Below are 15,771 nucleotides of genomic sequence, written 5' to 3' on the forward strand. Positions count from 1 at the left end.
GTTCCATTCTATTCTATTATCCCATCTAGGAGTTCCATTCTGTTATATTCTCCAAACTAGGAGTTCCATTCTATTCTATTCTCCCATCTAGGAGTTCCATTCTATTATCCCACCTAGGAGTTCCATTCTATTCTATTCTCCCAACTAGGAGTTCCATTCTATTCTATTCTCCCATCTAGGAGTTCCATTCTATTCTATTCTCCCATCTAGGAGTTCCATTCTATTCTCCCAACTAGGAGATCCATTCTATTCTCCCAACTAGGAGTTCCATTCTATTCTATTCTGCCAACTAGGAGTTCCATTCTATTCTATTCTCCCATCTAGGAGTTCCATTCTATTCTATTCTCCCATCTAGGAGTTCCATTCTATTCTCCCAACTAGGAGATCCATTCTATTCTCCCAACTAGGAGTTCCATTCTATTCTATTATCCCATCTAGGAGTTCCATTCTATTCTATTCTCCCAACTAGGAGTTCCATTCTGTTATATTCTCCCATCTAGGAGTTCCATTCTGTTATATTCTCCCATCTAGGAGTTCCATTCTATTCTCCCATCTAGGAGTTCCATTCTGTTCTATTCTCCCATCTAGGAATTCCATTCTATTCTCCCATCTAGGAGTTCCATTCTACTCTCCCAACTAGGAGTTCCATTCTACTCTCCCAGCTAGGAGTTCCATTCTATTCTCCCAGCTAGGAGTTCCATTCTACTCTCCCAGCTAGGAGTTCCATTCTATTCTCCCAACTAGGAGTTCCATTCTGTTCTATTCTCCCATCTAGGAGTTCCATTCTGTTCTTTTCTCCCATCTAGGAGTTCCATTCTATTCTATTCTCCCAACTAGGAGTTCCATTCTATTCTATTCTCCCAACTAGGAGTTCCATTCTGTTCTATTCTCCCATCTAGGAGTTCCATTCTATTCTCCCATCTAGGAGTTCCATTCTATTCTATTTTCCCATCTAGGAGTTCCATTCTATTCTATTATCCCATCTAGGAGTTCCATTCTGTTATATTCTCCCAACTAGGAGTTCCATTCTATTCTATTCTCCCATCTAGGAGTTCCATTCTATTATCCCATCTAGGAGTTCCATTCTATTCTATTCTCCCAACTAGGAGTTCCATTCTATTCTATTCTCCCATCTAGGAGTTCCATTCTATTCTATTCTCCCATCTAGGAGTTCCATTCTATTCTCCCAACTAGGAGATCCATTCTATTCTCCCAACTAGGAGTTCCATTCTATTCTGCCAACTAGGAGTTCCATTCTATTCTCCCATCTAGGAGTTCCATTCTGTTCTATTCTCCCATCTAGGAGTTCCATTCTATTCTCCCATCTAGGAGTTCCATTCTATTCTATTCTCCCATCTAGGAGTTCCATTCTATTCTCCCATCTAGGAGTTCCATTCTATTCTATTCTCCCATCTAGGAGTTCCATTCTATTCTATCATCTAGGAGTTCCATTCTATTATATTCTCCCAACTAGGAGTTCCATTCTATATTCCCATCTAGGAGTTCCATTCTATTCTATTCTCCCATCTAGGACTTCCATTCTATTCTATCATCTAGGAGTTCCATTCTATTCTATTCTCCCATCTAGGAGTTCCATTCTATTCTATTCTCCCATCTAGGAGTTCCATTCTATTCTCCCATCTAGTTAGTTCCATTCTATTCTATCATCTAGGAGTTACATTATATTCTATCATCTAGGAGTTCCATTCTGTTCTATTCTCCCATCTAGGAGTTACATTCTATTCTCCCATCTAGGAGTTCCATTCTATATTCCCATCTAGGAGTTCCATTCTATTCTATTCTCCCATCTAGGAGTTCCATTCTATTCTATCATCTAGGAGTTCCATTCTATTCCATTCTCCAATCTAGGAGTTACATTCTATTATACTCTCCCAACTAGGAGTTCCATTCTGTTCTATTTTCCCATCTAGGAGTTCCATTCTGTTCTATTCTCCCATCTAGGAGTTCCATTCTATTCTATTCTCCCAACTAGGAGTTCCATTATATTCTCCCATCTAGGAGTTCCATTCTATATTCCCATCTAGGAGTTCCATTCTATTCTATTCTCCCATCTAGGAGTTCCATTCTATTCTATCATCTAGGAGTTCCATTCTATTCTATTCTCCCATCTAGGAGTTACATTATATTCTACTCTCCCAACTAGGAGTTCCATTCTGTTCTATTCTCCCATCTAGGAGTTCCATTCTATTCTCCCAACTAGGAGTTCCATTCTATTCTCCCAACTAGGAGTTCCATTCTATTCTATTCTCCCATCTAGGAGTTCCATTCTATTCTATTCTCCCATCTAGGAGTTCCATTCTATTCTATTCTCCCATCTAGGAGTTCCATTCTATTCTATTCTCCCAACTAGGAGTTACATTCTGTTCTATTCTCCCATCTAGGAGTTCCATTCTATTCTATTCTCCCAACTAGGAGTTCCATTCTATTCTCCCATCTAGGAGTTCCATTCTATTCTATTCTCCCATCTAGGAGTTCCATTCTATTCTATTCTCCCATCTAGGAGTTCCATTCTATTCTCCCATCTAGGAGTTCCATTCTATTCTATTCTCCCAACTAGGAGTTCCATTCTATTCTCCCATCTAGGAGTTCCATTCTATTCTATTTTCTCCCATCTAGGAGTTCCATTCTATTCTATCATCTAGGATTTCCATTCTATTCTCTCACCTAGGAGTTCCATTCTATTCTATTCTCCCATCTAGGAGTTCCATTCTATTCTATCATCTAGGAGTTCCATTCTATTCTCTCACCTAGGAGTTCCATTCTATTCTATTCTCCCAACTAGGAGTTCCATTCTATTCTCCCATCTAGGAGTTCCATTCTATTCTCCCATCTAGGAGTTCCATTCTATTCTATTCTCCAATCTAGGAGTTCCATTCTATTCGCCCATCTAGGAGTTCAATTCTATTCTCCCATCTAGGAGTTCCATTCTATTCTCCCATCTAGGAGTTCTATTCTATTCTATCATCTAGGAGTTCCATTCTATTCTATTCTCCCATCTAGGAGTTCCATTCTATTCTCCCATCTAGGAGTTCCATTCTATTCTCCCATCTAGGAGTTCCATTCTATTCTACTCTCCCAACTAGGAGTTCCATTCTATTCTACTCTCCCAACTAGGAGTTCCATTCTGTTATATTCTCTCACCTAGGAGTTCCATTCTATTCTCCCATCTAGGAGTTCCATTCTATTATATTCTCCCATCTAGGAGTTCAATTCTATTCTCCCATCTAGGACTTCCATTCTATTCTCCCATATAGGAGTTCCATTCTATTCTATTCTCCCATCTAGGAGTTCAATTCTATTCTCCCATCTAGGACTTCCATTCTATTCTCCCATATAGGAGATCCATTCTATTCTATTCTCCCATCTAGGAGTTCAATTATATTATCCCATCTAGGACTTCCATTCTATTCTCCTATCTAGGAGTTCCATTCTATTCTCCCATCTAGGAGTTCAATTCTATTATATTTTCTCCCATCTAGGAGTTCCATTCTATTCTATCATCTAGGATTTCCATTCTATTCTCTCACCTAGGAGTTCCATTCTATTCTATTCTCCCATCTAGGAGTTCCATTCTATTCTATTCTCCCATCTAGGAGTTCCATTCTATTCTATCATCTAGGAGTTCCATTCTATTCTCTCACCTAGGAGTTCCATTCTATTCTATTCTCCCAACTAGGAGTTCCATTCTATTCTCCCATCTAGGAGTTCCATTCTATTCTCCCATCTAGGAGTTCCATTCTATTCTACAATCTAGGAGTTCCATTCTATTCTCCCATCTAGGAGTTCTATTCTATTCTCCCATCTAGGAGTTCCATTCTGTTCTCCCATCTAGGAGTTCTATTCTATTCTCCCATCTAGGAGTTCAATTCTATTCTATCATCTAGGAGTTCCATTCTATTCTACTCTCCCAACTAGGAGTTCCATTCTGTTCTCCCATCTAGGAGTTCCATTCTATTCTATCATCTAGGAGTTCCATTCTATTCTACTCTCCCATCTAGGAGTTCCATTCTATTCTCCCATCTAGGAGTTCCATTCTATTCTATTCTCCCATCTAGGAGTTCCATTCTATTCTCCCATCTAGGAGTTCCATTCTATTCTACTCTCCCAACTAGGAGTTCCATTCTGTTATATTCTCTCACCTAGGAGTTCCATTCTATTCTCCCATCTAGGAGTTCCATTCTATTCTATTCTCCCATCTAGGAGTTCAATTCTATTCTCCCATCTAGGACTTCCATTCTATTCTCCCATATAGGAGTTCCATTCTATTCTATTCTCCCATCTAGGAGTTCAATTATATTCTCCCATCTAGGACTTCCATTCTATTCTCCCATCTAGGAGTTCCATTCTATTCTATTCTCCCAACTAGGAGTTCCATTCTGTTCTATTCTCCCATCTAGGAGTTCAATTATATTATCCCATCTAGGAGTTCAATTCTATTCTTCCATCTAGGACTTCCATTCTATTCTCCCATCTAGGAGTTTCATTCTATTCTCCCAACTAGGAGTTCCATTCTGTTCTATTCTTCCAACTAGGAGTTCCATTCTACTCTCCTAACTAGGAGTTCCTATTGCTTTGTTTACAATGCTGAATTTTGATACACACATTAAAGTCGAAGACAGAACATCTACTACCGCAGAGCGTAAACAATCATGTTGGATGATGCTGTGATTGTCTGTGACTGTTTCTCATGTGCACCTGTGTGGGTGTATGTGAGTAGGTACACAATATAATACAACATTACTGTGAATGAAGGCACAATGGTACATCCTTCACATACACACAACACCTGCAGCAACACCTGTAGGCTGTGTGTGTGTGTTTATGTCGTGTGTGTATACAGTATCTGTCTCTTACCTGTCCCCAGGAGCCAGTGACCCATTGGGCACAGGGTTGGCTGTTACAGGCCTGGATGTTACTGGGCAGAAGGTCCTCATCACAGCGATCCTCTTCTGGACAGGTAACCAGACGTTGCTGCTCCCCTCCCCCACACACCTCAGAGCACTGGGAAACACACGCACACACACACACTTTTAAGGATAACCCTGACTGTGCGTAGTGCTTTTCAGACAGTCTCAAAGCACTTAACATTGCATGAGGGGAACTATGTGGGTAACCCCTTATTACACATCAACTATCACAGTGATGATAACCCCTTATTTCACATCAACTATCACAGTGATGATAACCCCTTATTTCACATCAACTATCACAGTGATAACCCCTTATTACACATCAACTATCACAGTGATGATAACCCCTTATTACACATCAACTATCACAGTGATGATAACCCCTTATTACACATCAACTATCACAGTGATGATAACCCCTTATTACACATCAACTATCACAGTGATGATAACCCCTTATTTCACATCAACTATCACAGTGATAACCCCTTATTACACATCAACTATCACAGTGATGATAACCCCTTATTTCACATCAACTATCACAGTGATAACCCCTTATTACACATCAACTATCACAGTGATGATAACCCCTTATTACACATCAACTATCACAGTGATGATAACCCCTTATTACACATCAACTATCACAGTGATGATAACCCCTTATTTCACATCAACTATCACAGTGATAACCCCTTATTACACATCAACTATCACAGTGATAACCCCTTATTACACATCAACTATCACAGTGATGATAACCCCTTATTTCACATCAACTATCACAGTGATGATAACCCCTTATTTCACATCAACTATCACAGTGATAACCCCTTATTACACATCAACTATCACAGTGATGATAACCCCTTATTACACATCAACTATCACAGTGATGATAACCCCTTATTTCACATCAACTATCACAGTCATAACCCCTTATTACACATCGACTATCACAGTGATGATAACCCCTTATTTCACATCAACTATCACAGTGATAACCCCTTATTACACATCAACTATCACAGTGATGATAACCCCTTATTACACATCAACTATCACAGTGAAGATAACCCCTTATTACACATCAACTATCACAGTGATATAACCCCTTATTACACATCAACTATCACAGTGATGATAACCCCTTATTACACATCAACTATCACAGTGATAACCCCTTATTACACATCAACTATCACAGTGATAACCCCTTATTACACATCAACTATCACAGTGATGATAACCCCTTATTTCACATCAACTATCACAGTGATAACCCCTTATTACACATCAACTATCACAGTGATGATAACCCCTTATTACACATCAACTATCACAGTGAAGATAACCCCTTATTACACATCAACTATCACAGTGATGATAACCCCTTATTACACATCAACTATCACAGTGATGATAACCCCTTATTACACATCAACTATCACAGTGATGATAACCCCTTATTTCACATCAACTATTACAGTGATAACCCCTTATTACACATCAACTATCACAGTGAAGATAACTCACTATATAAAGTCTTGTGTGAATTGAGAACTGTTGACCACATCTCAGTTCTCTCCTCAGGGACCACCAGCCGTTCCAGAGCTAGCTGATTCAACTTGTTCATTAACAGTAATAACACCGTCATTTTAACTATATAATATGGCTAACCCCATTATAAAGGGTTCTATATAGCACCAAAAAAGGGTTCCGCTATGGTTACAAGCCATATACAGTGGGGGAAAAAAGTATTTAGTCAGCCACCAATTGTGCAAGTTCTCCCACTTAAAAAGATGAGAGAGGCCTTTAATTTTCATCATAGGTACACGTCAACTATGACAGACAAATTGAGGAAGAAAAATCCAGAAAATCACATTGTAGGATTTTTTATGAATTTATTTGCAAATTATGGTGGAAAATAAGTATTTCGTCACCTACAAACAAGCAAGATTTCTGGCTCTCACAGACCTGTAACAACTTCTTTAAGAGGCTCCTCTGTCCTCCACTCGTTACTTGTATTAATGGCACCTGTTTGAACTTGTTATCAGTATAAAAGACACCTGTCCACAACCTCAAACAGTCACACTCCAAACTCCACTATGGCCAAGACCAAAGAGCTGTCAAAGGACACCAGAAACAAAATTGTAGACCTGCACCAGGCTGGGAAGACTGAATCTGCAATAGGTAAGCAGCTTGGTTTGAAGAAATCAACTGGGGGAGCAATTATTAGGAAATGGAAGACATACCAGACCACTGATAATCTCCCTCGATCTGGGGCTCCACGCAAGATCTCACCCCGTGGGGTCAAAATGATCACAAGAACGGTGAGCAAAAATCCCAGAACCACACGGGGGGACCTAGTGAATGACCTGCAGAGAGCTGGGACCAAAGTAACAAAGCCTACCATCAGTAACACACTACGCCGCCAGGGACTCAAATCCTGCAGTGCCAGACGTGTCCCCCTGCTTAAGCCAGTACATGTCCAGGCCCGTCTGAAGTTTGCTAGAGTGCATTTGGATGATCCAGAAGAGGATTGGGAGAATGTCATATGGTCAGATGAAACCAAAATATAACTTTTTGGTAAAAACTCAACTCGTCGTGTTTGGAGGACAAAGAATGCTGAGTTGCATCCAAAGAACACCATACCTACTGTGAAGCATGGGTGTGGAAACATCATGCTTTGGGGCTGTTTTTCTGCAAAGCGACCAGGACGACTGATCCGTGTAAAGGAAAGAATGAATGGGGCCATGTATCGTGAGATTTTGAGTGAAAACCTCCTTCCATCAGCAAGGGCATTGAAGATGAAACGTGGCTGGGTCTTTCAGCATGACAATGATCCCAAACACACCGCCCGGGCAACGAAGGAGTGGCTTCGTAAGAAGCATTTCAAGGTCCTGGAGTGGCCTAGCCAGTCTCCAGATCTCAACCCCATAGAAAATCTTTGGAGGGAGTTGAAAGTCCGTGTTGCCCAGCGACAGCCCCAAAACATCACTGCTCTAGAGGAGATCTGCATGGAGGAATGGGCCAAAATACCAGCAACAGTGTGTGAAAACCTTGAAGACTTACAGAAAACGTTTGACCTGTGTCATTGCCAACAAAGGGTATATAACAAAGTATTGAGAAACTTTTGTTATTGACCAAATACTTATTTTCCACCATAATTTGCAAATAAATTCATTAAGAATCCTACAATGTGATTTTCTGGATTTTTTTTTCTCATTTTGTCTGTCATAGTTGACGTGTACCTATGATGAAAATTACAGGCCTCTCATCTTTTTAAGTGGGAGAACTTGCACAATTGGTGGCTGACTAAATACTTTTTTCCCCACTGTAACACTTATTTGGTAGTGGCAATATATAGAACACATTTTTTGTGTTGAGGTCATCAGCAAAGGTCATCAGCAAAGCTTATATTAGCATCTTATTGTATTTTAAATGGACTGATATCCATTTTATTACACTGCTGGTCAGAATCGGTTTGTTGTGGAAATTTCAAAAGTGTGATGGTGATTTTGTAAAAAAAATGTATGCAAATATGTTTAAAAGTCCCGTGTAGCTCAGTTGGTAGAGCATGGCGTTTGCAACGCCAGGGTTGTGGGTTCATTTCCCACGGGGGACCAGTATAAAAATAAAAAAATGAACTCACTACTGTAAGTGGCTCTTGATAAGAGCGTCTGCTACATGACTACAATGTCACTCCTTATTAAACATTACCTGTCACAGAAGATAACCCCAACTATCACAGTGAGAGGTTAGGCATAATTATGGGTGGTAAGGAGATGAGGAGAGAGGAAAGGATGTAACTAACCTGTCCCCAGGAAGAAGAGTACCAGTCCAGGCAGGGCTGGGGGTTGCAGGGCATGTGGGCCACAGGCCGGGTAGACACGGCCTGACAGTGGAAGGGCCGCAAAGGCCTCTGGTCCCTGGTGTCAAAGCACTGGATCTCACGCAGGGTCACCCCACCAGCACAGTTCCTGGAACACTGGGGCGAAAGAGGGTGAGAGGGGCGGTGCTTAAACAATTCCATTATCGTGATAAAAACTGTTGCTTGATTCAATACTGACTGATTTATTATTACTAACATTAGTATTCCATTATCATCCCATCCCTGACTCATGATACTACATTACATTATCATCCCATCCCTGACTCATGATACAACATTCCATTATCATCCCATCCCTGACTCATGATACTACATTCCATTATCGTCCCATCCCTGACTCATGATACTACATTCCATTATCGTCCCATCCCTGACTCATGATACTACATTCCATTATCATCCCATCCCTGACTCATGATACTACATTCCATTATCATCCCATCCCTGACTCATGATACTACATTCCATTATCATCCCATCCCTGACTCATGATACAACATTCCATTATCATCCCATCCCTGACTCATGATACAACATTCCATTATCATCCCATCCCTGACTCATGATACAACATTCCATTATCATCCCATCCCTGACTCATGATACAACATTCCATTATCATCCCATCCCTGACTCATGATACAACATTCCATTATCATCCCATCCCTGACTCATGATACAACATTCCATTATCATCCCATCCCTGACTCATGATACAACATTCCATTATCATCCCATCCCTGACTCATGATACAACATTCCATTATCGTCCCATCCCTGACTCATGATACAACATTCCATTATCGTCCCATCCCTCACTCATGATACAACATTCCATTATCGTCCCATCCCTGACTCATGATACTACATTCCATTATCGTCCCATCCCTGACTCATGATACAACATTCCATTATCATCCCATCCCTGACTCATGATACTACATTCCATTATCATCCCATCCCTGACTCATGATACAACATTCCATTATCATCCCATCCCTGACTCATGATACTACATTCCATTATCGTCCCATCCCTGACTCATGATACTACATTCCATTATCGTCCCATCCCTGACTCATGATACTACATTCCATTATCATCCCATCCCTGACTCATGATACTACATTCCATTATCATCCCATCCCTGACTCATGATACAACATTCCATTATCATCCCATCCCTGACTCATGATACAACATTCCATTATCATCCCATCCCTGACTCATGATACAACATTCCATTATCATCCCATCCCTGACTCATGATACAACATTCCATTATCATCCCATCCCTGACTCATGATACAACATTCCATTATCATCCCATCCCTGACTCATGATACAACATTCCATTATCATCCCATCCCTGACTCATGATACAACATTCCATTATCATCCCATCCCTGACTCATGATACAACATTCCATTATCATCCCATCCCTGACTCATGATACAACATTCCATTATCGTCCCATCCCTGACTCATGATACTACATTCCATTATCATCCCATCCCTGAGTTATGATACTACATTCCATTATCATCCCATCCCTGAGTTATGATACTACATTCATTTAAATGTTTTACATTTAAGTAATCTAGCAGACGCTCTTATCCAGAGCGACTTACAAATTGGTGCATTCAACTTAGGATAGCCAGTGGGACAACCACATCTTGATCACAGTAAGTACACACACTGGAGAAAACACATAATGCTGCTGACACCAGCTGTAGGGTTAGGGTCAGATTATAGGTAGGGCAAGTGGAGAGGGAGGGGTGACTAGTACACATTAAAGGTTAAAGGTTACTTTGGCAACAAGGCCCTTTGTCTACTTCCCCACAGTCAGATGAACTCAACACCATTTTTAGGTCTCTGCATCCAGTTTGACGGAAGTAGCGAACTAGCGCAATGTAAGCTAGCTTTAGCAGATACCATAGACTTAGTCAATGCACTAACGCTCTTCAGCAATAGCTGGCTACTTCCTTCAAACTGGACGCAGACACCAAAGGGCCAGCAGTGCTTCCCTGTTCGGGGCCAACTACTTTGCCTGTGTCCTTTGTGGAACTTACACATAACTGGGCAGTAGTCCAGGTGTGATAAAACTAAAGCCTGTAGTAATAGTTTTGTGGAGCGACAAGCAGCGCTTTAGCACAGACAGACCACCCTATCTCAGCTACCATTACATCAATATGTTTCCACCATTAGTTCACAATCTGGGGTCACACCACGCAATTTAGTCCCAACTTGCTAAATCGTCACATTCATTACAATATTCCAGTGTCTGGAGAACATGTTGGGAATACGTCAGCAACCTTCTGATTCTGCACCGCAACTTAACCCTAATTGCTCCTGTAAGTCGCTCTGGATAAGAGCGTCTGCTAAATGACATAAAATAAATAAAAAAATAAACACGTCAGAGAAAGCACAGGATGGGCAGCCATTATGGTGGGAAGCCCCTCCCCCCTCTATGGAACCAGAGGGCTGTCTTTTATTCCATTATCATCCCATCCCTGACTCATGATACAACATTCCATTATCATCCCATCCCTGACTCATGATACAACATTCCATTATCATCCCATCCCTGAGTTATGATACAACATTCCATTATCATCCCATCCCTGAGTTATGATACTACATTCCATTATCATCCCATCCCTGACTCATGATACAACATTCCATTTTCATCCCATCCCTGAGTTATGATACTACATTCCATTATCATCCCATCCCTGACTCATGATACAACATTCCATTATCATCCCATCCCTGAGTTATGATACTACATTCCATTATCATCCCATCCCTGACTCATGATACAACATTCCATTATCATCCCATCCCTGACTCATGATACAACATTCCATTATCATCCCATCCCTGACTCATGATACAACATTCCATTATCATTCCATCCCTGACTCATGATACAACATTCCATTATCATCCCATCCCTGACTCTTGATACAACATTCCATTATCATCCCATCCCTGACTCATGATACAACATTCCATTATCATCCCATCCCTGACTCATGATACAACATTCCATTATCATCCCATCCCTGAGTTATGATACAACATTCCATTATCATCCCATCCCTGACTCATGATACTACATTCCATAATCATCCCATCCCTGAGTTATGATACTACATTCCATTATCATCCCATCCCTGAGTTATGATACTACATTCCATTATCATCCCATCCCTGAGTTATGATACTACATTCCATTATCATCCCATCCCTGAGTTATGATACTACATTCCATTATCATCCCTTCCCTGAGTTAGGATACTACATTCCATTATCATCCCATCCCTGACTCATGATACAACATTCCATTATCATCCCATCCCTGACTCATGATACAACATTCCATTATCGTCCCATCCCTGACTCATGATACAACATTCCATTATCGTCCCATCCCTGACTCATGATACAACATTCCATTATCATCCCATCCCTGAGTTATGATACTACATTCCATTATCATCCCATCCCTGACTCATGATACAACATTCCATTATCGTCCCATCCCTGACTCATGATACAACATTCCATTATCATCCCATCCCTGACTCATGATACAACATTCCATTATCCTCCCATCCCTGAGTTATGATACTACATTCCATTATCGTCCCATCCCTGACTCATGATACAACATTCCATTATCGTCCCATCCCTGACTCATGATACAACATTCCATTATCATCCCATCCCTGACTCATTATACAACATTCCATTATCGTCCCATCCCTGAGTTATGATACTACATTCCATTATCATCCCATCCCTGACTCATTATACAACATTCCATTATCGTCCCATCCCTGAGTTATGATACTACATTCCATTATCATCCCATCCCTGAGTTATGATACAACATTCCATTATCATCCCATCCCTGGTGTGGGGCCTCACCTTGGTCCAGTTCCCTATCCTCCAGGAGGAACAGGGTCGGAGGTAGCAGCGTCGGGCCGGCACGGGCCTCTTGGTCAGGTCACAGGCAGACTCCACTCCCGTGCTGCAGACCACCAGCCTCCAGATGGCCCCCAATCCACAGCTAGTAGAACACTGCAACACAAGGGCAGGCAGTGTAGGGCGAACCATGCATCATTCAATGTCTTGTAATCCACTGTAAGAGTTGCAGCCCATTCAGATACATTAGTCACTAAGGACAAAATACTTCCTCATTTCCAAATCCAACACAATGGAATACGAGAGACTTGATCTGTTGTGTCTTTCTGTACAGAGTGAATGTGGTTGACTTTGAGAGAGAGTGCAAGTCATATTTGATTTCACTCTTAAAACATGGGCAGAAAGCAGCGTGCACTGTGTCATGACCTGTTGGAAAAATTGGGCTGATATATTTCTCCGGTGGCAATCTGAAAAGGTCAGAGAGCACCCATTCATCATGATAGAATCGTTGGGTTGTTTATGTAGGAACCTGAGGCCAGGGTTGCAGTATGTCAGCATAATAAAAGAACGGGGGACATTAATAGTGGCACACTGCTGGGCCTTGTTCCTCCCACATTTACACCAGGGAGAATGTGTGGAATGCATAGAGAGTAGTGCAACTCACTGCGCTCCAGTTGCCGGCTCTCCAGAAGGAAGCTGTGGCGACTGGAGTTGAAGCTGGGCTCGGCACTTGGGTTGGCTCTGGTGTCCACCAGGGTGGGGTGGGAGAATGGGTTGGCAGAGTGGGCACGGCTGGCTCAAGGGACTGGGTGAGGGACATGGCTAGCTCAGGGGAATGGATGGGGGGCACGGCTGGCTCAAGGGACTGGGTGGGGGGCATGGCTGGCTCAGGGGACTGGTTGAGGGGCACTGCTGGCTCAAGGGACTGGGTGGGGGGCATGGCTGGCTCAGGGGACTGGTTGAGGGGCACTGCTGGCTCAAGGGACTGGTTGAGGGGCACGGGTTTCGTGCCATCCTGGGGAGTGGTTGTGGTGACATCCACTGGGGGCTGGTATGTGAGGGGAGGGTCCAAGCCCCTGGGTCTCAGCATGGGGGGGATGAGGATCTCATTGTAGTCAATCTCTGACCACCCGTATGGGGAGGGAGCTGGAGGGCCCGCATTGGCCCCTTTAGATGGAGTTGGCCCAGTCGTGGAGGACTGTGCTGCGATGTCTGTCTCTAACTGGGCTGTGGCTGGCTCTGTCTCTGCTAACATGAACGGCGGTGGGTCTCCTTCCTGATGACTGGGAAGTGGAGAGTCACTTCCAGGTGGAGACTGAGTGTCTCCTTCCAGATGACTGGGAGGTGGGGAGTCACTTCCAGGTGGAGACTGAGGGTCTCCTTCCAGATGACTGGGAGGTGGGGAGTCACTTCCAGGTGGAGACTGAGGGTCTCCTTCCAGATGAGTGGGAGATAGGGAGTCACTTCCAGTTGTTGATATGCTGTGTTTGAGGTTCTCCTGGTTTCCTGAGAGTGAATGGGAAAGAGGCGGGGGAGGAGAGGGTGGAAGACGTGGCTCCTGAGAGACAGGTTGTGAGGTCACTGTGAAGTCACTGTCGGTGACCCTTAAATCGACTTTGCTATCAGTGTTGGGCTCAGTTTCAAAGTCCTGCTGATCAAAGTCTGGTTCATCAGGGAAAAAGCCATTGTAATCCTCAGTGGAGTCTGGGGCTGGTGGCTCGTATGGAAGAGAGGTGGTTGTCTCCCATTGGGACAGGGTTGTTGTGAAAAAGCTGTCCTCGTATGTTTCAAACTCAAACACAGGGCCTGGGGAAGGTGGATCCAGGGGTGGAACCGGGCTCTCAGTTTCATCTTGGGAGCCAGGGGATTGCAGTCCAATTGCAGCCTCCTGGTGGGAATTGTAGTCCAAACCACCCACTTCTTCTTTCTCCTCTTCTACCATGGTTGTGGGTAAGGTGCCATCTTCATAGTCATGGCTGCCAGGGGCAGTGGTGCTATATTCGATAGCTGTAACAACATGGCCGTCTTCCACGTCAAAATGGCCATAAATGTCAGTGTTTCCATCATCCTCTTCTTCACTCTGGGGCCCGTGTGTGTTCTCAGTGGTCCCCATGCTAGTGGACACCGGGCTGGGTGCTGTGCTGAGGTAATGAGGCCAACCAAAATTACCCTTTGTTTCTTTCCATCTTTGTGAAAACCTGGTCTCTAAAACTGGTGCCGAGGGTGTGGTGGAAACAGGTATAAAATAGTCCTCTGAAAGGAGAACATCCTCCTCCTCGCTCTCTACTTCATTGGGTTTCTCAGTCTGTGGTTTGCCATCAACCTCTGCATTGCCCAGGCTATGTGGTTCCTCATCTTCCCTAATGAAAGGAGTCGTCTTAGAAGTGGTAGAAATGGGTGAGGTAGCTGTGGGAGGATCTGCTGTAGTTTCTCTGTAAACATGTTCTTCTGCACTAGAGCTGAGCTTAGTCTCCTTTTGTGGATCTAGTCCAAGATCATCCCCCAAGTCTTCACCATTGTTCCCCACGCCAAAGTCATAGGAAATGTCCTCGTGGAATTTGATGAAGTTGTAGTCGTAGTAAAAATCGTCAACCGGTACATTGTTTTTGGCTGACTTGTCAGTAGTCTTGTCAATGTGATTCGGCTGGGGGATGATGTTATTCAGATTGTTAGGGGCCCTTGGCTGAGCTCTAGTCGTACTGTGTTTGGGCAGGGGGTTGGCATCAGGGATGGAGTTGATTTCGTTGATTTCCTTGCTGGACGAGCCACTGCCAGACCAGTCGTTACTGCCACCGAAGACGTCTATGATCTGAGGACAGTCCTGGAGGTAGCATGGAGTAAGGGAACTGGGCTTCTTTCGGGGGTCACAGTCCACCCCTGTGTTTCTGGAACAGACAACCTTTCGGCTCCGCACACCACCGCCACACGTCAGTGAGCACTATGGGAGAAGCAGAGGAGGGTCAGATTAGGACAGATTGGTAACTGATCGATAACACAGCTTTATATAT

General features: G+C 43.0%; 1 protein-coding gene across 1 annotated transcript in view; it reads right to left on the reverse strand.

The window, feature by feature from the left end:
* The window catches only part of LOC311111422 (A disintegrin and metalloproteinase with thrombospondin motifs 7-like), a gene marked incomplete at its 5' end in the record, with an annotated part of 143,718 nt that overhangs the window by 29,711 nt on the left and 98,236 nt on the right, over positions 1 to 15,771 (reverse strand). The window contains 4 exons of the mRNA XM_084154137.1: positions 4,876 to 5,022; positions 8,752 to 8,925; positions 12,767 to 12,919; positions 13,428 to 15,701. Of these exons, the coding sequence (XP_084010263.1) occupies positions 4,876 to 5,022; positions 8,752 to 8,925; positions 12,767 to 12,919; positions 13,428 to 15,701 (2,748 nt within the window). The remainder of the gene's footprint in view (positions 1 to 4,875; positions 5,023 to 8,751; positions 8,926 to 12,766; positions 12,920 to 13,427; positions 15,702 to 15,771) is intronic.

This window comes from Coregonus lavaretus, assembly GCF_964263955.1.
Source record: "Coregonus lavaretus genome assembly, chromosome: 37".
Lineage (NCBI taxonomy): Eukaryota > Metazoa > Chordata > Actinopteri > Salmoniformes > Salmonidae > Coregonus > Coregonus lavaretus.